A 27294-nucleotide genomic window follows, 5' to 3' on the forward strand; every position below is an offset into this window, starting at 1 on the left:
ACCATTAACCCTGGCCTGCCCTGTATGGTGCAACTGCAATGACATTTAGAAGAAGGCTGCTGCTGCACTACTTCCCAAATCCTACTACAGTAACATCAACCCTGGCTGGCCCTGTAGTACAATCAGAAGAAGGCTGCTGCACTGAATCCCTACAGTAACATTAACCCTGTATTTAGCCTGGATTGATGGCTCTCTCAATATCGCAATATATATCTTTGGGAAAAAAAATATTGCAATGTACTTTTTTTCCAATATCGTGCAGCCCTAGTAAATAGGTTTGAATAAAACCCCTGAAAACGTTCTGACTCTGGAACTGGTTAAAATGATTCCTTGTGAGGGCAGATCCTGTACTGCCTTGAGAAGGCCTTGCAGACAGAAGCAAGTTGGAAGGGAAGAACCTTGCTGGAGGCAAGGACCGAAACTCGATCTTGTAACCTGACCGAATCAACTTGTGGACCCACTTGTCTTGAATCAAGGAGGTCCACGGGTGGGGGAAAGAAGCAAAGACATCCCCCCCACCCCAGGGACAGGTGAGGGCACCCCTTCATGCAGAAGTGGACTTGTCTGTGGGACCAGCGGAACCCACTTTTGGCTTATTAAGACTGGGTCTCTTGGAACCTCCCACAAAGTTACCAGCAGAAAGGGCCGTTTGTGGGCCAAGAAGAAAGGACCACGCATGCAATGAGGCGGTTTGCCCTTGGTAACCTATGAAAGCAGACTACTCTTACCTCCCCTGTAAGACTTTTAATGATCTCTTCCATGGAAGCTCTGAACAGGAGTTTTCCTACAAAAGGGGAGATCGGTCCACACCCTTTTGAAAGCCTGGACCGCAGACAAGCATTTCAGCCAAATCATGCAGCGAAGAGTCACTGCCGTCATAGACACCCTGCAGGCTAAGGGGGCAGCGTCCAGAGAGGCATCACAATTATACTGCAAGCCCTGTACTAACTGGTCCGCCAGTTCTGACAGCTCAGGAGGATGCTGACCCCTTCCAAATCCTGGAGCAGAATCTTTGCCCATTCCGTTAAGGTCTGAGAGACCAAGGTTATGGCAAACACTGGCCTCATAATTGAACCAGCCACGGTAAAAAAGGTATCGGACAAGGGAATCCGCTCTCTTATCAACAGGGTCCTTAAAAGGACAGAGAGTCCTTCACCGGTAGCAATGTGGCTTTATTTAACCTGTAAATACACCACCGGCGGCACGGTCAGTTTCTTTACAATGGACTTTTCAAAAGAATACCTCCTAGGGAAACACTTAGGTACCCCGACCATGCGTTTTAGGGAACCCCACTGACTAGCGACAATATAGTCAAAATAGGCGGGAAAGGGGAATACCTTAGTTGCCTTGGCTGGTCTGCGGGTACCAAACTGTACCGGTGTCCTCCAATTTGAAAGTTTCCCGCAATGATACAATCAGTGCATCCACTAGCGCATTTTCATGCGCGGCCATAGTGGAAGAGGAATCATCTTTACTATCAAAACACTCAGGGTGCGTGGATACAGACCCAGTAGGGTGACTCACGTCCGCAGCGGCCAAATCATCCTCAGAATCTGAAGAGACAGAGGATGCAGGTGAAGGCGGGGGACGCTTTTTGCAAGGCCTATTTTGAAGGGCCATATCAACTTTGGACACCAGGGACTGAAGGGCCACCAAGGCAGACTGAGACCCAGAGGCTCCCGCAGCCTTTGAGAGTGGGTCAGGTGGTGACGCGTGCTGCAGGGACGTCATGGTAAACCTAAAAACCGCCAGCAAAATGTAGAGAAAGAAAGAAATAAAAAAAAATAAATAAAATCGCTGTGAAAATTCCCCCACCGCTGGTATCAGTGGCACCACAGGTCCCAGCACACCAAACACACTGCTAATTCAGATAGAGGGAGCTTTGTACACCCAGAGGGAACTCACCAGCACCAACTGTGGAGGGACACAGAGCGCCAGGGACCCCTACAGGGGGGGGGGGGGGGACTGAGGGGGGGCTAGGTGAGGGGTGAATGGGAGGTATTTTGCAGAAGAACCCCAATAGTGAGGGGGGTCGCTATTCAGGAAGGAAGGACACATGGGGGACCTACCAACCCAGGGAGGGGCCCACATCCACCCCGAGAAATCACCAGAGGGAAGGGACACTATTCACCACACCTTGGAACTGAGCGGGCACCACTGCAAGCAGACCACCGCACCATCTTGGAACGGGGGTGCTGGGGGCCAGAGGTACGCTGCGACTCAGGTTGAGATCAGGGTCATGACCAGGGCTATGCATCCTCATGAGACGATAAACTCGCTGGCCATACTGGGAAGACCATAAGGATCTAGGATTCCCAGTGCGTCGCCCAGTCCAGCAGTTGATTGTAGTTCTCACTAACCGACTTGATTGCAGTTCACACAGTAACAGAAAGTATTAAGAGAAAACAATTCTGTTTAAAAAAGAAAAAAAAATGCTAGGACCCCAGACCCCATCCAGGAACTAGGTCCTTACTCCTGACTAGGCAGAAAAAAACTGAAGTCCTATAGCAGGAAGTGGGAGTATACTGCCCCAAGACTGCCCTTTAGGCGTAGTCAATTATTTTCCGCCTAGTGTCTACTCCTGTAGGGGGCAGCATAACCCAAGGGTCAAATAAGATATGGAGCTGTGCCCGTCAATGAACGAAAGAGAAAATGGGATTTTTGTACTTGCCGTAAAATCCATTTTTCTTTTGTTCATCGACAGAAACAATGCTCCATAAATCAGAACTAGGGGGTTATTTTGCCCCCTCCAGAAGTAGGATTAGGCTTTAGCTGTGCACTGCTGCATCTCTTCTCCCCTTTCTTCCTCTTCACACAGGACTCCAGCAGCAGGAGCCATTGAGAATACAAATATTTTCATGCTTACTGAATTTGCATACATTTGCACATGACAGGAACTCCCCTACCCCACACTAGGCTAAAAGGCAATATCATTTAAAAAAAAAAAAAAGTTACCAAAGTATGGTGCATTGACAAATACAATTCTATCTAAAAAGTTCAAATTTAGGACATAAAGTTAATTTTAAAACCCCAAGATTAAAAAGACAAAATTTCAACATATCCCTTACATTTTTAGTAAGATACAAAAGCGACCCAAGTACCAACATACCTTTACATCTCTGTGGGCAATATTGATTGCATGTAAATATTGTATGGCCTCTCCGATGCTTTTCATGATGTCGGAAGCCTCTGAAATCGATATAAAAATAGAAAATAAAATAGCAACAGGGATGCGCAAATCCTATCGCCCATTGCCCAGGACATGCAGTTTCAGGTGCTGGGCAGATGGGGTTTCTTACATCTAGCCCTGCTACAGGAAAGCAACAGGGTTTACTATTTATTTTTTGGGGCATGGTTTGGCCATGCAAGCCGCTAACTTTTGGGCTGCTTTTTCTTCCACATCAGAGATTCCAAAAGTCACCACTCATCAGCACCACCTAGCCACATCCTCCTGACTGGGTGAACCTGCAGCCGAAAGGCTAGATTTAGATGGCCTTAAGGGTCATAAGTACTATTCAGCCCAATTGCGACTTTTGTAAACACTGCCATCCACTGTCAATCAAATGCAAAACGCTATGAACTTGTCATATTCCCAGACATTAGCATTTCCATACTTGGGTACTGACATCACTAGTATCTTCGCCATGTTTGATTCAATTCAGTTTTAGGTTGAGGCATGTCCCAGCTGGGAGCTGAATAGGGCTGGGGCTAGAGACACATAGGATAACTTCCGAGCACAGGCATGCCCCCACTCTGAGCACTTGCGGTAACGCACCAAGAATCACTCCCCGCCTTAGTGACTTGGGATTCCTTTTACATGAATGCTGACCGCTGGCTGTAAAAAAACAACGATACCAGAAAGTGTGTGGTATGCCCACCATTAGACCTCTAAGCATCCACCCACTTCTAAAGATGGGCATACATTTAATGTCCCTTTTTTTCGTTCAGTCCATGGGCTGAAGAAAACAAAAAAAAGAACATAGCAGATCCCTCCATTTGCATCGATCGATATGGATGAATACATCTCTGCCAAGAAAAGTATAAAAAAATATATGGTGAAGCATAGGGGAGATCCACCCTCTGTGTCCACCCCATCCCCTATGCTTCGCCCTATAAGTTCTTTTTTTAACTGCAGTGGTGAAATTACCTCCTACAGCACTGCAATAATTTATTACATATATGGTGAGAGAAAACGCTGTCCCTTTCAGAAACAACAAATCAGTGATGCAGCTGATGGGTGTACCTGCAAAGCAAACAATGGTTAACAATAAAACATTATAATATTCAGTAAAGTACAGTAAAAGTAGAAAGAGTAAGAACAGAAAATTAACTCAATAAAAAGATAACCGTTTTTGGCTCTCTTATTTCAAATTTTTTTTTTTTATTATTTTGTTTCCAACTTTTTTTACACTTTTTTGTAACTGAAAAAAAAAACTGTTCCAGGCTGGGGTCTGTCAAAACACGACAGCCAACATCTTTTGAGACCCTGTGTGAAAAAGCGTGCCCTAGACTGTGCCGTGCTGTACCCTATACTAATACTCTACTAGTGTGTGGTAGCGACGGAAACAGTCCCCGATGCAGAGACAAGGTTGGCCAGGAGGGACAAAAATAGCAGGTGTCACGCCAATATCCGCAAGGGGCTTCTCAACAACACCAGTCACCCTATCTGCGTGAATGGAGTACAGAACAAAAACATTCTGTGTGTCCCTCCACTTCACTGCAAGCAATTTATTACACTTCAAGCAGGCTCTCTCCTCCCCCCCCCCCCCTCCGTCTAAATTGGGAATCTACACGCCATTGGGGGAAGCCCCGACGATTAGGTCGCACAGTGCCACATGCACAATTCCAAAATCAAAAAGTGTCACGCTTGTGTAATAAGTGTCCACGTATAAATGGTACCCCTTTCCGAATAAGGGTGACACCAAGTCCCAAACAAACTTGCCACTGCTCCCCATGTACCTAAACCCCATGCAGTTTAGTGTGATGTGTATTCTAAGTGACAGTAATCTGCTGATTCTGCACTTCTTGGAAGGGGGCCGAGGGGCTAAACGCAGGTGCTGGGGCTGATCCTGCTAATGCTGTGTTTTGGGAACACTCAATTATTGGGGATGCTAGTATAATTCTGATCAGAACATACTGATCTGTTCAGACACTATACTAGTAATGGAGGTGTTTAGGGTGTGTTTGTGTGTCACTGGCAATCAAAGGGTTAAAATGTATTACTAAAAATGTGGCGGGCAATCTGATGCTGTCACCTGAGACACAAACGGTGATCAGAAAAAAGATCTGTACACTATAAAATAGTGACACTGACAGGGCAATGAAGGGGTTAACTGGGGGTGATCAGGTGGTTAAGTCTTTATTAGGGGATATATGGTGGGTACCCTAAACCTATCTGGGACTATCACTAACTGTCTCTTACACTAACTGAATCACAAGTGACAATAATACAGTGATCAGTAAAATTTATCTGCATACTGTATATAGTCTGCACTGCGACAGGGAGTGTAAGAGTTAACTGGTGGGTGATTAGGGGGTTAAATGTGTGCCTGTGTGTACTGGTGTCAGTGAAGTGCTTCTGTACTCACAGTAGATGTTCTCTCTTCTCACGCTGGAATCGAAAAAGGACTCCAGGAGAGAAGATTGCATAATTTCCTGTGCCTGCGTTTACATTACATGGGCACAGGACGTTCTTCTCCGCCTGGACCTGATGACTGACCGGTTCTGAACCAAATCAGAACATTGCGGGGGTGCGCGGGACCAACGTATGGGTACAGCGATTCGCGTAGCCAAGCCACCTTGCCGCAGTATGTCTGCGGCGGGCGGTCGGCAACTGGTTAATAACACGAACTGCAGATGTTTTTCACAATCACTTCATACCTCAAATGGGTAGCCTGACCTCCCCAGCCCCCAATGACTCTGCAAGATTTAAAGTGTATGTCCAGCCAAAACCTTTAAAGCACTGTATAGAATTGGTGTAGGATTTGAACCTGTGTTGGATTTTTACTGCTATCTGAGGCTCCATTATAGACCTTTCCATTCACTTCCTGTCTGGTAAAACTGATGTCACTGTGACATTAAGTGAAAAATATAAAAAACAGAGATACAGGCTGCAATAAGCCGTCAGGAATTCACAGCTCCCCCTATTCTGTATATATTCTGTTGGGTTTTCTTTTTTTTTTTTTTTTTTTTTTTACTCACTGTATAGTGAAACTGCTGTCACTGTGACAGTAATTGAAGGGAAATCAAGGGAGTAGTAAAATCCCAACAAGGTTCTCAATGCTTCCCCACTCTATCCAAAACAAAGAAAAAAAAAAAAAAAAACAAAAAACAAAAATAGGTTTTATCTAGACCTTAGACATACACTTTAGCACTTCAAAAAGTTAAATTGTAGTACAACAAATATTCACTAACTGCACATAAAGATCACTATCAAAAAGTATACATACCCCTTTCTGTAAATGCCTGGTCTCCTCTGTCTTGAATACGACTGAAAAGCTCTCCACCATCAAGACTGAACAAAAATGAGTAAATAATTAGCAACATACAGATTGTCAGTAAAAAAATATCAAATAATAAATTAAAAAAAGTTACTAAATGTATTAAGAAAAAAAAGTTACTATATCGTAGGAGATTTTCTTAAGGAGCAGCTAAAAGGGTTTACAAAATACACCACAAATTCCTAAATGTAAGAACTGAAAAGGTAATTTAACACGGACGGACCAAGGGAAAATGGCCGTAGTGACGTCACGGACGGACCAAAGGAAAATGGCCGTTGTGACGTCACGACGGACCAAAGGAAAATGGCCATCGTGACGTCACGACGGACCAAGGGAAAATGGCAACAGTGACATCACAGACCACACAAACATGGCCGCCGGCCGAGGACTAACAAAGCCGAAGGAAAATGGCTGCTGTGACATCTCGGACCACACAAATAAGGCCGAACCTCTGAACGCTTCTAAATGCTGGCTGGAAAACCACACAGGAGTTTCTGCTGCACCCTCTGCACTGGGACCCCTGTTTTTTAAATCAGCACAAACTAGGTTACCTACATTTAATATGAAGTGTCCCTGGTGCTGCAGTTGGTTATCCTCTGCCCCCCTCCTGTATTCCACAGATGTAATCTGCAGGCAGGCCTGACCATCCCTTGAGGTTACCCGTGTCCACCCCACCCAAAAGGAGGAGAGGGGGGGGAAGTACCTACCTCTCCGTGGATGCAGGTATCGCTCTAGACAGCGCCTCTCGCCACCGAAGTGGGGGGCTCTCGGCCAGGGACATGCTGCCACTCAGACCATAGTCCAGGCATATGCGACCCTGCGAGACATTTAAATCGTGGGCCAGTCTCCGTCTGTTGAGGCAATTTCCCGGCCAACCTAGCACATAGCTGCAGGCTGCACACGCTCTCTGGCCTGGCTGGGGAGATAACTGGATCTAGATTTTCCGGCCCGTCGCCCAGCACGGCAGTTGATTGTAGATATCCCAGGAGAAAAAGCAAAAAGATACAAGGAAGGATAAAAAAAAAAATTGCTAGGACCAAAAGATCCCAGCAAGGAGCCTAGGTCTTTGATGGCATCATGAATTCACAGATGTACTGCTCTATATTGAAAGAGTACATGCTACTATTACTCTGTGCCCTTGGACGTCATGCACTTTTTCAACATGACAATGATCCAAAACACACATCTAAGGCCACTGTTGCATTTCTGAAGAACAGTGCAAAAGTGATTTACTGGCCAAGTATGTCTACTGATCTTAAAGGAATCAAACCCCAACAGGGAATTCTGAAGCGACAAATTGAGCATCACTCTCCATCCATTATCCAGGCTCTAAAAGAGGTTGTGTTTGAAAATTGGTAAAATATAGATGTTGCACTATGTCGCTAACTTGGTGCTGTCCCTACAAATCATGGAGGTCATACAAAATATGAGATGTAGTAGTTTTTATTGTGGGGTGTATTCATTTTTGCATTAACTAATTTGAGTAAAACTGAAGATTTTGTAATCCAAGTTATATAAACCTTACTTTCATGTAATGAGCTAAACAAAATGTTCTATAAAACTACGTTTTTTCAAAATTTTGGAAATGGTTCTGGTTTTTATTGATTAAAATCTTACTTTTCAATTATACTGAGCAGTGTGTGTGTGTGTGTGTGTTTGTGTGTGTGTGTGTGTGTATGTGTATCTTTTTTAAATCACCCCATACAGCCCAGGACAGGAGCTAAAAAGGTTGACTGTAAGTAATTTTACACTAGAAATAATGACAAGCTAAATGACCTCAGCTCTACCCACAGATGTAATCACAAGCTGCACATATAATAACTAAAAATTGTTCACGCCCAAGGAAGTGTCCCAACACCAAAGCACTGCGTAGAATAAACAATCTAAATTAAGGGTAATGGTGAATGGTACAGAACTAAGTAACAATACTCTTCATTCCATGAAAGGGAGTACCAGTTGATTTAAGATCAATCTGAATGAAGACCTATACAGAGGAATATTAAACAGAGAGACAGGGAGGACTGGCCGTCCCATCACCTCTCCAGCTATTACTACACCATTTAAATCACCCTAACACTCCTCCAAGGTCAATTCGACATACCATTATGTGCAAGTCTCGAACCATGGGTGCCATCACTAACCAACATTAGTATCCTACTCCCCTAAAAAGTATAGAAAAATATCCCCAACCCAATTAGAAACATTCCTCTCCCCCGCACGCATCCCATCTACGTTTCAGGTAACCCAATGTTCAACCTCAGCTGATAATCTCCACAATGCTTTAAATGGTGCTAACCAGCTAACCTGATCCAAATACTCTATTTATCCTCTCACATTGAGACCAAAACTTCTCTAAATTTTTATAAGAAACAAAATATGCTAGTGGCTAAAAATTTCCTACAATTAAATCAATTTGTACAAAAACACCCTTTAACCCTTCTCAAATCGCCATTTTTTGTGACAGGTAAAACAATGACGTAAAATCAATCCTCCTACATAAGTTGTACCCGTTTATCTGCAGTCTTCTTTTCTCTACAGCCGTTCAAAGTCCAGAATTTATACAGCTTGTATGTGCTTTCAGAAAGCAGGGGAGAGGGAGCTGAAGCTCCTTTGTAGAGCTCAAAGAGCTGATTGGAGGGAAGGGACACAGCCCCCTTCACACAGCACACAGGAACAGAGCTGAGGCTATCAATTATAGGTTGTGTGCTGGAGCTCCCTCCCCTGCCATCTTTTTTACTTCTTGGTGTCAGGAAAACTTGCTAGAAGCGACTCCTACTGATATCAGAGGAACGAGACAGCAGAGAAAAATCACTCTTGGTGCTCATACCCATACACATGTATGTTATTAACCTCCGGGAGATTTGTCCCCCTTTTTTGTGATATGGCACTGCGTTTCTCTAACCCCCCCCCCCCCCCCCCGCGAGACTCACACCAAGTTATGTACGCCTTCCAAACTCTGATTTCCTTGCTTTTAAACAGCATAGGGATCACAGACTGTCCTAAAGGCACCTAGCTTTCAATAGCCAAGCTGTTAAAGCCAGTGACTATAAAGCAGGATAGAAGATTGGTCCCAGAGACAGAAGATTTTCCCTGAAAAGGGAAGTTTCCAAAGGACGTCGGCTACCAGCCTTTCCAAGCCTGTGTACCAAAACCGGCAAGGTCAGTCTGGTGCCACCAGAATGACTGGAATCCCTTCTACCTCGATTCTGCGCAGAAGCCCGGGAGAGGTTTTAGTGGAGGAAAGGCAACTTCGACAGAATTTGTATAGAAGGAGGGGCGTAAATCAGACAATACTGACCCCAAAGGGCCACCAGGGCATCTGCGGCGTCAACCAGAAGATCCTGAGACCTTGACACGAACCTCTGCACCTTCCTATTGAGACAAGAGGTCCACATCCGGGGACCCCCACCGAAGGCACAGTTGATGAAAAACCTCCGGCCTCCGGGTGAAGAGACTGTTCTCCCGGATCCAACATCTGCCAACTGAGATAGTCCGCTTGCCAATCTCTACCCCCCGGAATGTGCACAGCAGGGAGGGCTGGAACATACCGGTCTGCCCACCTCAAGATACTGGCCACTTCCCAGGCTTCCAGGGCACTCCTTGTGTCCCCTTGATGATTGACATATGCCACAGCCGTAGCATTGTCCGATTGTATCCTCACAGGGCAACCCGTAGATAATCCGTCCATAGGGACAGACAAAGCCTGATCGCCTGAATCTTCAGGATGTTGATCAACAGACTGGACTCCTCTCGAGTCCAAACACCTTGAGCTGAGTACACTCCCAAGACACCTCCCCACCCAGACAGACTGGCATCCGTGGTGATTACAGTCCAATACATGGGAAGAAAAAAAAATTTCCAGACGAAGCGCCGGGGAGCGGAGCCACCATTAACAGACTCTCTCGAACCCCGACTCAATAGGATCAGATTGTCCAGTGACAGGGGATCCTTGTTTCATTTGGACAGACTCTCTTTGTAGAGGTCTGATATGGAACTGAGCAAACGGAACGGCCTTGAAGGTGGAAACCATCAGGCCAAGCACTTGCGCGCAAGTCCTGAGCGAAGACCGATGGATGGACAACAGGAGCCGAACCGCATCCCGTGGCTTCAAAAGTATTACCCGAGGAAGAAACTACTGGGCCAACACGGTGTCCAGCATCAGACCCAAGTAGTCCAGCTTGATGGATGGAGCCAACGCAGATTTATGACAAATTTAGTGTCCATCCGAACTCCCGTAGAGATCGCACAGTAATGTCCAAGTCGGCTTCTAGAGCCAAGAGAGACTCTGCATGCAGAAGCAGATCGTCCAGGTAACCCAGTACCGCAATCCCTTTCTGCCGTAGCAAGGCCAGAACTTGGGGCCAAAACCCTTGTGAACACCAGGGAGCTGAGACGAGACCAAAAGGTAACAAATTGATAGTGCTCCTCGCCCACGGCAAAACTAAAAAAACGCTGATACCCGACATATTTTAGAATATGAAAGGTAGGCATCCTTGAGATTGATAGAAGCCAGAAGATCCCCTTGATGAAGTAAAGCAACTTACTGTGCAGATGGACTCCATCCAAAGTTTCTGAACCCGCACAAGGTGGTTCATAGCCTTGAGATCCAAGATCAGATGAACCTGGCCTTCATTCCCGGGAACTGTAAACAGATTTGAATAAAAACCTTGAAAACCTCTCCGACCCTGGAATTGACACAATGACTCCTTGTGCTAACAAGTCCTGCACTGCCCCGTATCGTGAGACAGGCGCAAGTTGGAAGGAAAGAACCTTGCCTCAGGCAAGGACCGAAGCCTCGATCTTGAAACCGAACCAAATCGTGGCCCCATCTGTCCTGAATGAGCAAGGTCCAGGGATCCGGAAAAGGCGAAGACGCCCCCCACCCCAGATGCGGATGAGGGCGCCCCTTCATACTGGGGAAGGCTTGTCTGCGGAACCAGAAGTGCCCACTTTTGACTTACCATTCCAGGGTCTCTTGGAGCCTCCCGCATAGTGGATCTCATACCCTTTTCCTGCAATCCAGATGGAGAAAAAAGGGCCACTTGTGCGCCGAGAAGAAAGGACCACGTTTACGACGAGGTTCTTTGCCCTTAGCAACCTGCGGAAGTAATGTACTCTTACCGCTGTAAGGCCCTTAATGATCTCTTGCACCAAACAAACAGTCACCTACAAAAGGTAGATCACTCAGCACCTTTTTAGAAGCCTGGGCCGACCAGTACTTCAACCATATCATGCTGCAAAGAATCACCGCCGTCACCAATACCCTGCTGGCCAAGGGGGCCGCATCCAAAGATGTACTGTAACCCTGGATAAACTGATCCACCAGCTCCAGAGGGTGTTGACTCTCTTCTAGATCCTGGCATAAAACTTTTGTCCATTCCGTTAAGGTCTGGTATACCAAGGTGATTGTAAACACCGGCCTCAACATTGAACCAGCCACGGTGAAAAGATACCGGACAAGAGCCTCAGTTCTCTTGTCAAAGTGATCCTTAAAGGATGGATGAAAAGAATGGGACCCTCTGGAACTGCCTCAGGGGCGCAACCAAAAAGGTTTCCGCCTACTCCTACTCCTGAAAAGAGCGTAGCATAAGCCCATGGTCTAGAAGACATGGAGCAGTGTCCGTCAGTGAAAGAAAGAGAAAAAACAAATTTCTTCAAAAATTAGGCCAGTAAGTATTCTGCTACATATTTTTGGTAAAAAAAAAAAAAAAAAAAAAAGCGTATATTGATTAGTTTGTGCAAAAGTTAGTCTACAAACTATGGGATATATACAGTCAGGTCTATAAATATTGGGACATCGATACAATGCTAATCTTTTTGGCTCTATACACCACAATGGATTTGAAATGAAACAAACAAGATGTGCTTTAACTGCAGACTTTCAGCTTTAATTTTTGTGTATTTACATCCAAATCAGGTGAAAGTTGTAGGTAGGAATTACAACAGTTTGTATATGTGCCTCCCACTTTTAAGGGACCAAAAGTAATGGGACAATTGGCTGCTCAGCTGTTGCATGGCCAGGTGTGTGTTCCTGTAATTCCCTCATTATCCCATTTACAAGGAGCAGATAAAAGGTCCAGAGTTCATTTCAAGTGTGCTATTTGCATTTGGAATCTGTTGCTGTCAACTCTCAATATGAGATCAAAAGAGCTGTCACTATCAGTGAAGCAAGCCATCGTTAGGCTGAAAAAAGAAAAACAAACCCAACAGAGAGATAGCAAAAACATTAGGTGTGGCCAAATCAACTGTTTGGAACATCCTTAAAAAGAAAGAACGCACCGGTGAGCTCAGCAACACCAAAAGAATCGGAAGACCATGGAAAACAACTGTGGTGGATAACCAAAGAATTCTTTCCCTGGTGAACAACAGTTGGCCAGATCAAGAACACTCTCCAGGAGGTAGGTGTATGTGTGTCAAAGTCAACAATCAAGAGAAGACTTCACCAGAGTGAATACAGAGTGTTCACCACAAGATGTAAACCATTGATGAGCCTCAAAAACAGGAAGGCCAGATTAGAGTTTGCCAAACAACACCTTAAAAAGCATTCACAGTTTTGGAACAACATCCTATGGACAGATGAGACCAAGATCAACTTGTACCAGAGTGATGGGAAGAGAAGAGTATGGAGAAGGAAAGGAACTGCTCATGATCCAAAGCATACCACCTCATCAGTGAAGCATGGTGGTGGTAGTGTCATGGCGTGGGCATGTATGGCTGCCAATGGAACTGGTTCTCTTGTATTCATTGATGATGTGACTGCTGATAAAAGCAGAAATATGAATTCTGAAGTCTTTCGGGCAATATTATCTGCTCATATTCAGCCAAATGCTTCAGAACTCATTGGACGGCGCTTCACAGTGCAGATGTACAATGCCCTGAAGCATACTGCGAGAGCAACCAAAGAGTTTAAAGGAAAGAAGTGGAATGTTATGCAATGGCCAAGTCAATCACCTGACCTGAATCCGATTGAGCATGCATTTCACTTCCTGAAGACAAAACTGAAGGGAAAATGGCCCAAGAACAAGCAGGAACTGAAGACAGTTGCAGTAGAGACCTGGCAGAGCATTACCAGGGATGAAACCCAGCATCTGGTGATGTCTATGCGTTCCAGACTTCAGACTGTAATTGACTGCATAGGATTTGCAACCAAGTATTAAAAAGTGAAAGTTTTGATTTATGATTGTTAATCTGTCCCATTACTTTTGGTCCCTTAAAAAGAGGGAGGCACATATACTAACGGTTGTAATTCCTACACCGTTCACCTGATTTGGATGTAAATACCCTCAAATTAAAGCTTAAAGTCTGCGGTTAAAGCACAACTTGTTTGTTTCATTTCAAATCCATTGTGGTGGTATAGAGAGCCCAAAATTTTCGAATTGTGTCAATGTCCCAATATTTATGGACCCGACTGTTACTGGAATTTTTGTTTATTTTTATACTAGTAATTGCGGCGATCAGTGACTTATAGCGGAACTGCGACATTGTGGCAGACATTGACACTTTGTGGGAACCAGTGACACGAATACAGTGATCAGTGCTAAAAATTTGCACTGTCACTAGGGAAATCAAAGGGTCAACTGTGTGCCTAGTGCGTGCGTGCGTGTGTATGTACTAGGTGTGCTGCTTTTACTAAGGGAAGTGATGGATTTTCTTTCCCTGAAAAATCTATCACCCCCCCCCCCCCGTCAAAACGTAGCTCTGCCTTGTTTACATAGGCAAAGCTCCATCCTGTGTCTCTCCTCAGCAATCAGCGGGTACCGCGACCGCTGATCAGCTTCTGCTGTGATAAATCACAACAGAAGTGGAACTCACAACCCTACCTAAAGTGCAGAATCATGTATATATAAGTGATTCTGCACAGTACAGTAGTAGTAAATCTGATATTGGGCGGTCAGCAAGTGGTTATAATTAAATGCAACGATTTTTCCTTCCCCCATTTATCTTTATTGTTATCACAAGCAGGCTAACAACTCACCATGACAGCATTGGCAGATGACAGGTTCACTTTATGGAGACATCAGAGGTTTATTAGACCCCTAATGTCTCCCATGTTTTACCCAATGCAGCCAATCAAGCACAGAACGGTTGCTGATCCCCATTGCTTCCAAAACTTCAGCCAGGACTTAAACCAGTGTCGTTCAGATATTAGCACTTTTGGGTTCAGTGATCACAGAGCACAATCAAGTAAAAAGAGGTTTCCCAATCTTCATCTGCTCTCCATCCTGACCATTTTTTTAACTGTGAATTTGGGGTCATGAGCTTGTTTTGACCACTTGCAGTCCAAGAGAAAGATATATAAAAAAAAAAAAAAATCTATCTATTAAAATATATATATATATATATACACACATACACACACACACACACACACACACACACACACACACACACACACACACACACACACACACACCACTTTTGTTTTTGCCCCCATTTTTCATGAACTGAACTCAAAGATCCAAGACTTTCTCTCTCAAATATTGTTCACAAATCTGTCTAAATCTGTGTTAGTGATCACTTCTCCTTTGCTGAGATAATCCATCCATCTCAAAGGTGTGGCATATCAAGATGCTGATTAGACAGCATGATTATTGCACAGGTGTACCCTAGGCTGGCCACAATAAAGGCCACTCTAAAATGTGCAGTTTTTGGGTCCTTTCACACGGGCAATCCGATCTGATCCGCCTGTCAGTTTTTCAGGCGGACCTGATCGGATGCTCCATGCATCCCTATGGGGCAGCGGATGTCAGCGGTGACATGTCCGCTGACACCCGCTGCTCCCTGATCCTGTCCGTGAAATCCAGACGGATGGAAACCCTATTTTCCATCCATCTGGTGGATCAGATCGGATGTGAACGGACAGGCAGTCCATTCTCATCCGATCTCCCCATAGAGGACAGCGGGGATCTGACAGCTCCGTCTCCGCACACAGAGCGGAGCTGGAGCCGTCCTTCGCCTGCTCATCGGGGATCGGCCCCCTACTGAGCAGAACGGACCTCGTCAGACGGCACACCATGTGACAGGACCCTTACTGTATTGGGGGGGGGGGGTCTGAAAACCAGTCAGTATCTGGTGTGACCACTATTTGCCTCACGCAGTGCAACCCATCTCCTTCGCAGGTTGTTGATTGTGGCCTGTGGAATGTTGGTCTACTCCTCTTCAATGGCTGTGCGAAGTTACTGGATAATGGCAGGACCTGGAACACGCCGTCATATACGCCGATCCAGAGCATCCCAAAGTTGCTTGTTTGCCAGATTTGCTATTTGGAGGCTGAAGAGTGGGAAATTTGAGTGGAGAGTGATAAACAGTTTTGCTTTTGACTGATGGTGACTGTTTGCATCTTTAGGGGCTCTTTCATTGCAGTTTCTTTGTTCCTTTTTTTACTCTTTTTTTCTGTCACTTTTTAAATAGCCTTTTTTTTTCTTTTCTTTCTTTCCTTCAGACTACTATGGGGAGTGGATAATTGGTCACAGGTGCTTCAGGTCCTATTTAAATTTCTGCAGGACTCTTTTCTGAGCTTGCTCTTTCTTGAGCTTGCCACCTTTTTGCTTGCTGGTTCTCCGACCACGTGGACCTTGACTAAGTGGTGAGTTAAAAACCAGAGTTGAAAACAGGACATTATAAAAACAGGAGTCTTCTGACCTGAAAGTAACATCTGAAATGTTCTATTAGTTGTATTATTGTTGTAACCAGGAAAATGTGTGCTAGCAAGCTTGAAGGTTTTGTGCAGTGCACAGTGTGCCGCATGTATACAATAACGGAGCAACCGCTCCAGGATGGAAACCGCTGCGACAGAGCGGGTTGCCCTTCTGGAAGCTCACATTAGAGATCTGGAGGAGCAAATTGCAACACTAGGCAGAACTGACAGCCTTGAAAGAGGTCCGCTAGTGGGGTTAATGGGGAGGGTGGAGGGGTAAGTCAGGAGATTATCAGGTAGAAAGATGGGTAATACAGTCAGAGGGAGTGGTAGGGGCACACAGAAAAGGAAGGCAAGCCCTGGGCACACAGAAAAGGAAGGCGAGCCCTGGGTTTGAGCACCCTAACAGATTTGCCATGTTGGGTGAAGATGTGGGGGTGGCAAGCTCAGAGGTGGCAGCCCTAGATGTCATTGCTATCCCTAACAGCCGAGAGAACAGTCAGGCTAGTAGAGATGGTGAGGTGACTGTAGGTAGGCCTAGACAGTTGGTGGTAATTGGAGATTCTATAATCAGAAGGACTGATCTAATGATTTTTCACCAGGACCACCTCAAGCAAATGGTTTGCTGTCTCCCTGGTGCCAGGGTTCAGCATGTGGTGGACCGGGTTGATAAATTACTGGGAGGGGCTGGGCATGACCCAGCTGTCTTGGTTCACATTGGAACAAATGACAGAATATATGGAAGGTGGAGGCTCCTTAAGAACCAATTTAATGAACTGGGCTGCAAGTTGAAGGGAAGGACCTTCAAGGTGATGATATTCTCTGAAATATTGCCTGTGCATGTGCAACACAGGAAAGATAGGGGGAGATAGAGAGCTGAATGCATGGCTAAAGACCTAGCGTAAGAAGGAAGGATTTGGATTTTTAGAGCACTGGGCTCACTTTTGATTGGGGTGCAACCTATATGCTAAAGATGGTTTGAACCTAAATGGAAGGGGGTCTGTTGTGCTGGGTGAGAAGTTTATGGGAAGGCTGGAGGAGTTTTTAAACTAGGATTGAGTGGGGAGGGTGAATTAAATTATAATGGGGCAGACAGGTCAGAAAAGGGTCAGCTTCTATTGGTGGGTGGAATGGGGAAAGATGGGGGGAGAGTTATGGCAAGAAGAAGGATAAGAAGGTTCCCATGTTACAAACAACCATTGGAAATTGTACTATTTGTAGCAAAATAAAAAAAAAATGCAAAATAGGTGTGCAAAATGTGACAATGAATTAAAGTGTTTGTTCACCAATGCCAGAAGTCTGCCAAGCAAAATAGGGGAGTTGGAAGCTCTGGTGCACAAGGAGAACAGTGATTTAATTGGTATTGCTGAATCTTGGCTTCATTCTTCACATGACTGGGCTATTAATATTCCTGGCTATGCTCTCTTTCGGAAAGACAGGGTTAAAACGGAGGGGTGGTGGTGTCTGTCTTTATGTGAGAAGTCATCTCAAAGTGAGTGTGAAAGAGGACCTAGTTGATGGAGAGTGTGATAAGTCTGAAGCAGTATGGGTGGAAATGGACATGGGTGTGTATAATACAAAGATTATCATTGGAGTTTGTTATAGACCTCCTAGTATTAATGAGGAGGTGGAGACTCGGCTCCTGGCACAGATAGAAAGGACTGTGACAGTGATAATGGGGGATTTTAACTACCCAGACATTGACTGGAGTAATGGCACTGCTGAAACAGTTAAAGGGCACACATTTATAAACCTATTCCAAGACAATTTTATGGTACAGTTTATTGAGGCCTCCACTAGAAATTATGTTCTGTTGGACCTGGTAATCTCAAACCATGCACAGCTTATTATTATTGTTCATATAAAAGAACATCTGGGTAGCAGGGACCATAATATTTCATTTAAAGCGGTTGAATAATTAAAAAAAAAAAAAAAAAAAAAAAAAAAAAAACAACCCTGCAGGACAAAGGCATAATGAGCTAGTATGAATCACATACTAGCTCATTATGAAATACTTACCTTAGAACGACGCCCCGACATGGTCGCCAGACACTGCTGAGGCAGCTGGTATCTTCCCTCTGTGTCTCTTCCGGGTTCGGTGACTCTCTGGCGCCGTGAGTGGCCAGAGCCACGATGACGTCAATCCCGCGCATGCGCGCGGGAGTTCACTTTCTGGCAGGGAGCTATAAAGGTCCGCCGGACCTTCAGAGTACATGCGCCGCAGGTGTCAGCGGCTGCATGCAGGGCGAATATCTCCTAAACAATGCAAGGTTTAGGCGATAATTTTTGTACCTCCAGGTAAGCCTTATTATAGGCTTACCTGTAGGAAAAAAAGTTAAAAAGCAGAGTATACTACTGCTGTAATGTTGGCTGAAAGTAAAAAAAAAACGCACACAGGAAATATATTAAAAACACTTCATTTTAAGAGAGCAAATTTTCCAAGGGTGAGGGCTGCTCTCCAGGATTTAGACTGGGAGGGAATTTTGGCATTGATGAGAACAGAAATGGGAATTTTTTAAAAAGACTGTATGCAAACTCACTGCAAAGTATTTTCCCATGGGCAATAAGTTTAAAAGGCTAAAAATAAAACCTATGTGGGTTACGACCAAAGTTAAAAAAGCTATAAATAAGAAAAACGCTTTTAAAAAATATAAAAATGAAGGTGCACTATCATTGTTGAATTGTTATAAAGAATATAACAGAATGCGTAAAAAGGAGATCAGGATGCAACAATTCAAAATGGACAGATTGCAAAAGATAGAACAAACCCTAAAAAATGATTTCTAAAAAATGATTTATATATATTAACAGTAAAAAGGTTGTAGCCCCTGAGCATGTAGGCCCTTTACAAAGTATTCAGGAGTGGGTGACTGGGGACAAAGAGAAGGCAAATTTATAAAATACTTTCTTCAGCTCTGTGTATACAACGTAGCAAGGGGGGCCCATGACCATCATGAGGATGGTATTGACACAGCCCCAAATGATCCACAATGGCTCAAAAGTAATATGGTCCAGAAATATTTAGACAGAATAAGGGTGGATAAAGCACCTGGACCAGATGGCATCCACCCACGCATCCTAAAAGAACTGAGCGCTGCAATTTCAATGTCTTTTTCTAATTTTTAGGGACTCGTTAAGGACTGGAATAGTACCACTGGATTGGCGTAGGGCCAATTTCGTGACTATATTTAAAAATGGATCAAATTCTTTGCCAAGTAACTATAGACCTGTTAGTTTAACTTCTAAAGTCGGGAAGATACTGGAGAGTTTAATAAAAGACCACATAGATGAGTTCTTGCTGGAAAAAAAAATGGATTTTTGTAAAATCTTACCGTAAAATCCTTTTCTCTTAGCTCATTGACAGACGTAGTCCTCGGTGATACAGCACCTTCGGGTTATGTTGCCTCCACAGGAGCAGGACTAGACAGGAAATTAAAATGCTCTGGCCACACCCTAGGGGCAGTCCCAGAGGGTATATCCTCTCTCTCTCTGCCTCAGCAAATCAGTTATGTCAAAAAGCAGTCTTTAGAAATTTTAACCCAACCCAACTCCAAAACAGAGGGGCGGGGACTACGTCTGTCAATGAGCTAAGAGAAAAGGATTTTACGGTAAGATTTTACAAAAATCCATTTTTCTCTATCGCTCATTGACAGACGTAGTCCTCGGTGATACAGCACCTTCGGGACGTCCCAGAGCAGTATCACAAATGAGGGGTGGGAAAATGGAAATCAAATCCCAATCTAGAAGGCCCAACCGGTGCCAACTAGAAGTTTACAATGCTCATCCTTAATGATGAGACTCAACAAAAAATACATTTTTCAAACAGAAAAAAACTCTCGAGGTGGACCACCAGTCTCCTCAAATTGCGGCCTGCAAAACCTTGCGGCCAAATGAGGCATCCGCCGATGCCGTCACATCAATTTTATAGAATTTTGTAAAGGTATGTACCGACGACCAGGTGGCCGCCTTACATACCTGGACTACTGACGCCTGATGGCGAAAGGCCCAGGAAGTACTGAGCGCTCGAGTGGAGTGCGCCCTAACAGGGAATGGAGGACTCTGACCCTTAATAGAATAAGCCTGTACCACCGTCTGTCTAATCCATTTGGCAATGGTCGCGGCAGATGCAGGCAAACCCTTTCTGGGGCCATCCGTGATCACAAAAAGTGAATCCGTCTTACGGAATGATTCCGTAGCTTTCAGGTATACTCTGATTGCCCGAACCACATCCAAGGAATGCAACGCATGTTCCCGATGATGCTTGGGCTGAGGACACAAGGAAGGTAGTACAATATCTTCATTCAGATGAAAATCTGAAACCACCTTAGGAAGAAAGGATGGCTTAGGATGAAGTACTACCTTATCCCTATGAATCACTAGGTATGGGGACTGGCATGATAATGCAGCCAGTTCTGACACCCTGCGAGCAGAAGTGATAGCCACCAAGAAGGCCACCTTCTGGTATAAAGTAAACAAGGGAATCTCCCTGATGTTTTCAAAGGGAGGTTTCTGTAGAACCGACAAAACTAAATTAAGATCCCAGGGCGGTAAGGGCGCGCGGACTGGTGGAGCCAGGTGCCGCACCCCCTGGATGAAATTCCGCACCAAGGACTTGGTAGCTAAAGGTTTCTGAAAGAAGATTGCTAATGCTGAAACTTGACCCTTGATGGTGCTCAAGGCTAGCTTCTGCTCAACCCCTTGTTGCAAAAAAGCCAATATTCGAGTCACCGAATAGGTACGTGGAGGAAATCCTAAAGATTCGCACCACGCAATATAAGTCTTCCATGTGTGATAATAGACCTTGCTGGAAGTCGCTTTCCTTGCTTTAATAAGGGTAGGAATGACTGAAGCTGACAAACCTCTGTCCTTCAGTACTTGGGTCTCAATGGCCAGGCCATTAAAACCAGCGACTGTAAAGCACGATGGTAAATTGGTCCTTGAGACCACAGACACTCCCTGAGACGAAGTTCCCACGGAACGTCTGCGACTAGCCTGTCCAAGTCGGCCAGGCCGGCTTGACGAGGCCAGCCTAGAATTTCTAGGACCACTGGTGCTGACTGGATCTGAACCAGGCGTCCCTAGAGCTATCTGGCCCCGGCCATCCGAGAAAGTCTGGTCGTTTTCTGTTCCCACACATTTATCCGATACCTGATTGCTATCAGGAAGGGTGATCTTTTCTGGTTGAACCTCAGGGACCAAAGTCACCCGGCTAGAGGCTTCTTGGCCTGTCTGGTCAACCAGATCCGATTCCTGTGGAGAATAGAGACTAATCTTAGGAAAAGGTAAAGGAAAAGATCTATTCAGGGAACGGTGACTACCGCTCCCTGTAGTACTTAAATGTTGGAAGGGAAGAATCGCACCGGTAGTAGTAGTTGATGCTCGATCTAATGTCCTGAATACCGGTGAAAACGTCCCCCCACCCTCAAACCGGGTGGGGGCGCACCTTCAGGCTGTGTACTCCTTTGCTTCGGGTTTGGCTGAGTTGGTCCTCTGTTTGTCCGACCAGCCTTTCTTGAACCCTCCTGGAGGAGTCTTGCCTTTCCCGCTTGTTCCAGCCGGGCGTGCGAACCCTTTATGGGCGGTAAAGAAAGGTCCTCGCTTGTTGCGAGGTCCCTTAGCTTTAGCAGCCTGTGGCAAAAAAGTGCTCTTGCCCCCAGTGGCATCCTTAATGATTTCATCTAGGGTGGCCCCAAATAGACGATTCCCCTGAAAGGGGAGATTCGTCAAGGTCTTTTTGGAACCTAGGTCAGCTGACCAGCATTTTAACCACAGCACACGTCTGAGGATTACCGCTGACATAGATGCATGCCCTAATAGGGGAGTAGTGTCGAAGGCTGCGTCACAGATAAACTGTAGCCCTTGTATAATCTGTTCCATCAAATCAGATGTTTCCTGGGGAATATCTTTTCCCCTAAGGTCTTGGCGTACCAATCTCGCCCATTCCGTAAGTGTCTGGGAAACTAGACCAATAACAATTACTGGTCTAAATGCTGACCCTATCAGAGAGAAGATGGTGCGGGACTCTGCTTCCATCTTTCGATCCACCGGATCCTTAAAGGACGAAGTGTCCTCCACTGGGATAACCGTGGCTTTATTCAGCCTGGAAATAGGTGGATCCACCACTGGTGGTACCGTCCATTTCTTAATGATGGATTCCTCAAACGGATAGCGTCTAGCAATACGCTTGGAAATAGTAAAGGTACGTTTAGAATGCTCCCATTCTCCTTTAATCTTATTACCAAAACACTTGGGTACAGGAAAAACCTTCACCGTTTTGATGGGCTTGTTAGTACCAAAAGGAATCTCTGCATCAGTTGCTTCTGCCGGTAAAACCTCAAGTTTTAAGGTTTCCTGCACTGCCACAACTAGTGCGTCCACCAATGCTTCTTCCTGAATTATAGCGGGAGAAGAAACGTCCTCCTCACTGTCTGAGGGAGCTTTACCTGAGGTAACAGCCCTTGCAGAGGGACCTGCAACTGCAGTGACCATCTCTGAATCTGAGTCAGAGGTGTCAGATAATATAGGGGTAGGCGGGGGTCGCTTCCTTGACCCTCGTCCCTGACAGGCCGCCTCCACCCGAGCCACCATAGACTCCAAAATTGCTGTAAATGCCCATGTCCCGTGGCCCCCTCGAGGGAAACAGGTGGGGGAATTTGTGTGGCAGGGTCCATGATTATTCCAGTAACTTCCCGGATAATATAATTCAAAAATAAAAAACTTTTTTTTTTTTTTTTTCACAGACCCCCAGCGCCACAAAAACCCCTTAGTGTTACCTGCTAGGGATCCCTATTGATCGAGAGAGAGAGAGAGAGAGAGAGAGAGAGAGAGAGAGAGTAGACCCCCAGGCTCACCACTTGATGCTCAGAGTTTAACTGCAACAGGTTACAGCGCTGTCTTGACAAAACAGGAAGTCTTTTGGCTGGCTGCCCAGGAAGAAAGGAGGCGGCTCCGCCCCTCTGCACGCCTTCCGGCGCCTCCCCTAGCTCCACGAGGTGTTTGGATCACCTCAAACATGGCCGCCCCCATGCTGGAGACACGAGGCTATGCCAAAATGGCGGCTCGTGCAATCCAGCAAAAAAAATGGCGGCGGCCTGTACCGAATAGCGGTGTGCTGCAGGGCACACAACACTATCTCTGCATGGGGATTTTTGGCGTGGTTGGCGGTACCGGCCCTGGCGGACCTCATGGCCGTTCGGAAGGCCTGCTATAGCTGGAGATTTGACTAGGAAGGCAGTCTACATGTCCGTGGCTTCTGACTGGTAGGTACCTTATTCTTATCACAGTAAGATTCCCAGACTGCCACTGATTACAATCTTTTAAACATGTATACAATTAGATTGTTAGCTCCCAAACCAAGCCTCCTGGCTTTTTGCACATAAAATCACACTCAAAGTAGGGGGATGTGTGCCATGTTATAGGATAGAGGGGGACTCTATCTTACCATACATACGCGTTCACCACAAGACCCGTCAGGGGGAAAAGGGGGAACATACTACTCACCATACCGGAACCAGGCGGGCACCAACTCCTGACAGTACCCCTCTCCACCGGGGCGGGAGGGCTGTCGACCAATACGGACGCCGTGACTCATGGTCTTTGGCGTTTCAGCGAGACGTTTAACTCGCGGGGTCAGTCCCTTAATGGGACTTTGTCGCGGCCGACCCAGCGCGGAGCTATGGCCTGCACGCGCTCGTAGGCTGAACTGGGGTGACCACCGGATCTCAACATCCAGCCCGTCGCCCAGTTCAGCTTTCTTGCTTGAAGATCTCACGGGAACACTGGAGAAAAAAGCTGTCTAAAAAAATCTTTTTAAGAAAAAAATCTTGCCAGGACCGAAGATCCCAGCAAGGTATCTAGGTCCTTACTCCTAACTAGACAGAAAATAACTGATTTGCTGAGGCAGAGAGAGAGAGGATATACCCTCTGGGACTGCCCCTAGGGTGTGGCCAGAGCATTTTAATTTCCTGTCTAGTCCTGCTCCTGTGGAGGCAACATAACCCGAAGGTGCTGTATCACCGAGGACTACGTCTGTCAATGAGCGATAGAGAAAAAATATTTTAAGCAACAGACAGCATGAATTCATGAAAGAGAAGTTGACAAACAAACCAGATTTCTTTTTATGAGGTGGTAAGTAAAACCTTGGACAGAGGGATGGCTGTGGATGTAGTATACTTGGATTTTGCAAAAGCACTTGACACCGTTCCCCACACACGGCTAATGTGTAAGGTAAAGTCTACGGGGTTGGAAAGATCAGTTTGTAAATGCATAGAAAATTGGCTAAAACAATAGAATTCAGAGAGTAGTGGTTAATGATTCTTACTCTGAATGGTCTAAGGATATCAGTGGTGTACCCCAAGGTTCAGTGTTGGGACCCTTACTTTTTAATATCCTTATAAAGGATATAGGGTCTGGGATTAAAAGTAGCATTTCAGATGACACTAAAAACTTTGCAGTTGAATAACTTCCTAACAGGATGTCTCCAACTTACAAAATGACCTCAATGCTCCGTTTCATTTGTCAACTATGTGGCAAATGAGGTTTAATGTTGATAAATGTAAAGTTATGCACTTGGGGACTAAGAATATGCATGCATCATACATACTTGAGGAATCCATAGCGGAGAAGGATCTGGGTGTTCTGGTAGATCCTAAGCTTAATGATATGATAGCATGCAATGCCAAGCTGCGGTTTCCAAAGCAAGCAAAGTCCTTTCTTGCATTAACAGAAGCATGAACTCCAGAGAGCGAGATATTATTTTGCCCCTGAACAAATCATTAGTAAGACTTCATCTGGAATATGCAGTTTAGTTTTGGGCACCAGTTCTTAAAAAGGATATCAGGGAACTGGAGAAAGTGCAGAGAAGGTAAACCAAACTGATAAGAGGCATGGAGGAGCTCAGCTATGAGAAAAGATTAGAGGAACTGAATTTATTCTCTCTTGGGAAGAGGAGATTAAGAGGGGATATGATCAACATGATATGATCAACATGTATAAATACATAAAGGGGTCCATATAGTGAACTTGGGAGTTATTCACTTTAAGGTTAACAGAGGACAAGGGGGCACTCTTTACGTCTAGAGGAAAACAGATTTCGTCTCCAAATACGGAAAGGTTTATTCACCGTATGAGCTGTAAAAATGTGGAATGGACTCCCTCCAGAGGAGGTTCTGGCTACCTTACTAGATTTTTTTTTTTTTTTTTTTAAAGCAAAGACCTGGATTCTTTCCTGGGTTTACAGGAATTTTTTTCCCCTGCTGTAGCCAATCCGATCATGATTTGCTGGGGTTTTTCGCCTTCCTCTGGATCAACTGCGGGTATAGGATTGTGTACATGGGATTGTATGGTTGAGTTTTCTTTACTGTTTTTTGTTTATTGGTTGAGCCAGATGGACTTGTGTCTTTTTTCAACCTGACTAACTATGCTCAATAGGTGACATGTCCGGTAAGTATGCTGGCCATGCAAGAAGTGGGAGGTTTTCAGCTTTCAGGAATTGTGTACAGATCCTTGCAACATGGGGCCGTGCATGATCATGCAGCAATATGAGGTAATAGTCGTGGACGAATGGCACAACAATGGGCCTCAGGATATCGTCACATTTCTGTGCATTCAAAAAGCCATCAATAAAATGCATTTTGTCCTCATTGTCCATAACATACGCCTGCCCATACCATAACCCCAGCGTCACCATGGCCACTCGATCCCCAACGTTGACATCAGCAAACCGCTCACCAACACAACACCATACACGCTTTTTGCCATCTGTCCTGTACAGTGAAAACCGGAATTCATCTGGTGTAGAGAACACCTCTCCAAAGTGCCATTCGCCATCGAATGAGAGCTTTTGCCCAACTCAAGTCGGTTACGACAACGAACTGCAGTCAGGTCGGGGCCCAGATGAGGACGACGAGCGTGCAGAGGAACTTCCCTAAAACTGTTTGACAGTTTGTGAAGAAATTCTTTGGTTATGCAAACCGATTGTTGCAGCAGCTGTTCATGTGGCTGGTCTCAGACGATCTTGGAGGTAAAGATGCTGCATGTGGAAGTCCTGGGCTGGTGTGGTTACACGTGGTCTGCGGTTGTGAGACCGGTTGGATGTACTGCCAAATTATCTGAAACGCCTTTGGAGACGGCTTATGGTAGAGAAATGAACATTCAATTCACGGGCAACAGCTCTGGTGGACATTCCTGCAGTCAGCATGCCAATTGCACGCTCCCTCAAAACTTGCGACATCTGTGGAATTGTGCTGTGTGATAAAACTGCACATTTTGGAGAGGCCTTTTATTGTGGCCAGCCTAATGGGCCATTCGCACTATAAGATTTTCTGAAGACTTTTTCCTTTAGACTTACCAAAACCACATAATATGAGGTCAAACCTAAACCCTTTCAATTTGTCTGCAATCTGGCAGGCCCTTGCACTACATAGAAAAAGGTAAATCTGAAGGAAATCTAACCACAAAAGTTGGATTGTGTGTATCCAGCTTAAGGCACACCTGTGCAATATTCATGCATGCGTCAGCATCTTGATATGCCACACCTGTGAGGTGGATGAATTATCTCGGCAAAGGACAAGTGCTCACTAACACAGATTAAGTCAGATTTGTGAATATTTGAGAGAAATAGGCCTTTTGTGTACATACAAAAATTCTTAGATCTTTGAGTTCAGCTCATGAAAAATCGGGGCAAAAACAAAAAAAAGTGTTGCGTTTTATCATTTTTTTCAGTGTATACGTACCTCTCATAATAAATACTTTTTTCTTTTTAAGAGTGATCACATAACCTCTGTTCCTAGCTGCATAAGGGGCTTAGCGGGAGGGGCAGTACACTGCTCTTCCCAGTGAATGTGAAGTCTTGCCCATTGGAGGACAGGCAGGCTGTTCTCTCAGCACAACCAGAAAATGGACCACGCTGGAATGGATGAGCTCTCATGCTTTGTGGTCAGTTATAGGAATGCAGGGGGACAAGCAAGATCACCAGGATACCTTTTAACACAAGTACATGGTACAAATGGCACATCAGTAATACGTAATGTTGGGGTAACATATCTTTTAATATCTTCATGGTGCCCAGACTTGCCAAAACAACAAAGCATAACGCTCCATGCCGGCAAATTGCTCCACACTCTAAGACCCCGTTCACACTGGTCACCTGACAGGTCG

The 27294-nt window shown here is 45.2% G+C and overlaps 1 protein-coding gene across 1 annotated transcript in view; it reads right to left on the bottom strand.

The window, feature by feature from the left end:
- Positions 1-27294, bottom strand: part of MAPKAPK2 (MAPK activated protein kinase 2) — a 140127-nt gene that overhangs the window by 54969 nt on the left and 57864 nt on the right. Inside the window, exons 3-4 of the mRNA XM_082246274.1 lie at positions 6450-6514; positions 3110-3189 (exon numbers count right to left, since the gene is read on the bottom strand). Coding sequence (XP_082102400.1) covers positions 3110-3189; positions 6450-6514 — 145 coding nt within the window. The remainder of the gene's footprint in view (positions 1-3109; positions 3190-6449; positions 6515-27294) is intronic.

The sequence above is a fragment of the Pelophylax lessonae genome (assembly GCF_965119305.1).
Source record: "Pelophylax lessonae genome assembly, chromosome: 2".
Classification (NCBI taxonomy): domain Eukaryota; kingdom Metazoa; phylum Chordata; class Amphibia; order Anura; family Ranidae; genus Pelophylax; species Pelophylax lessonae.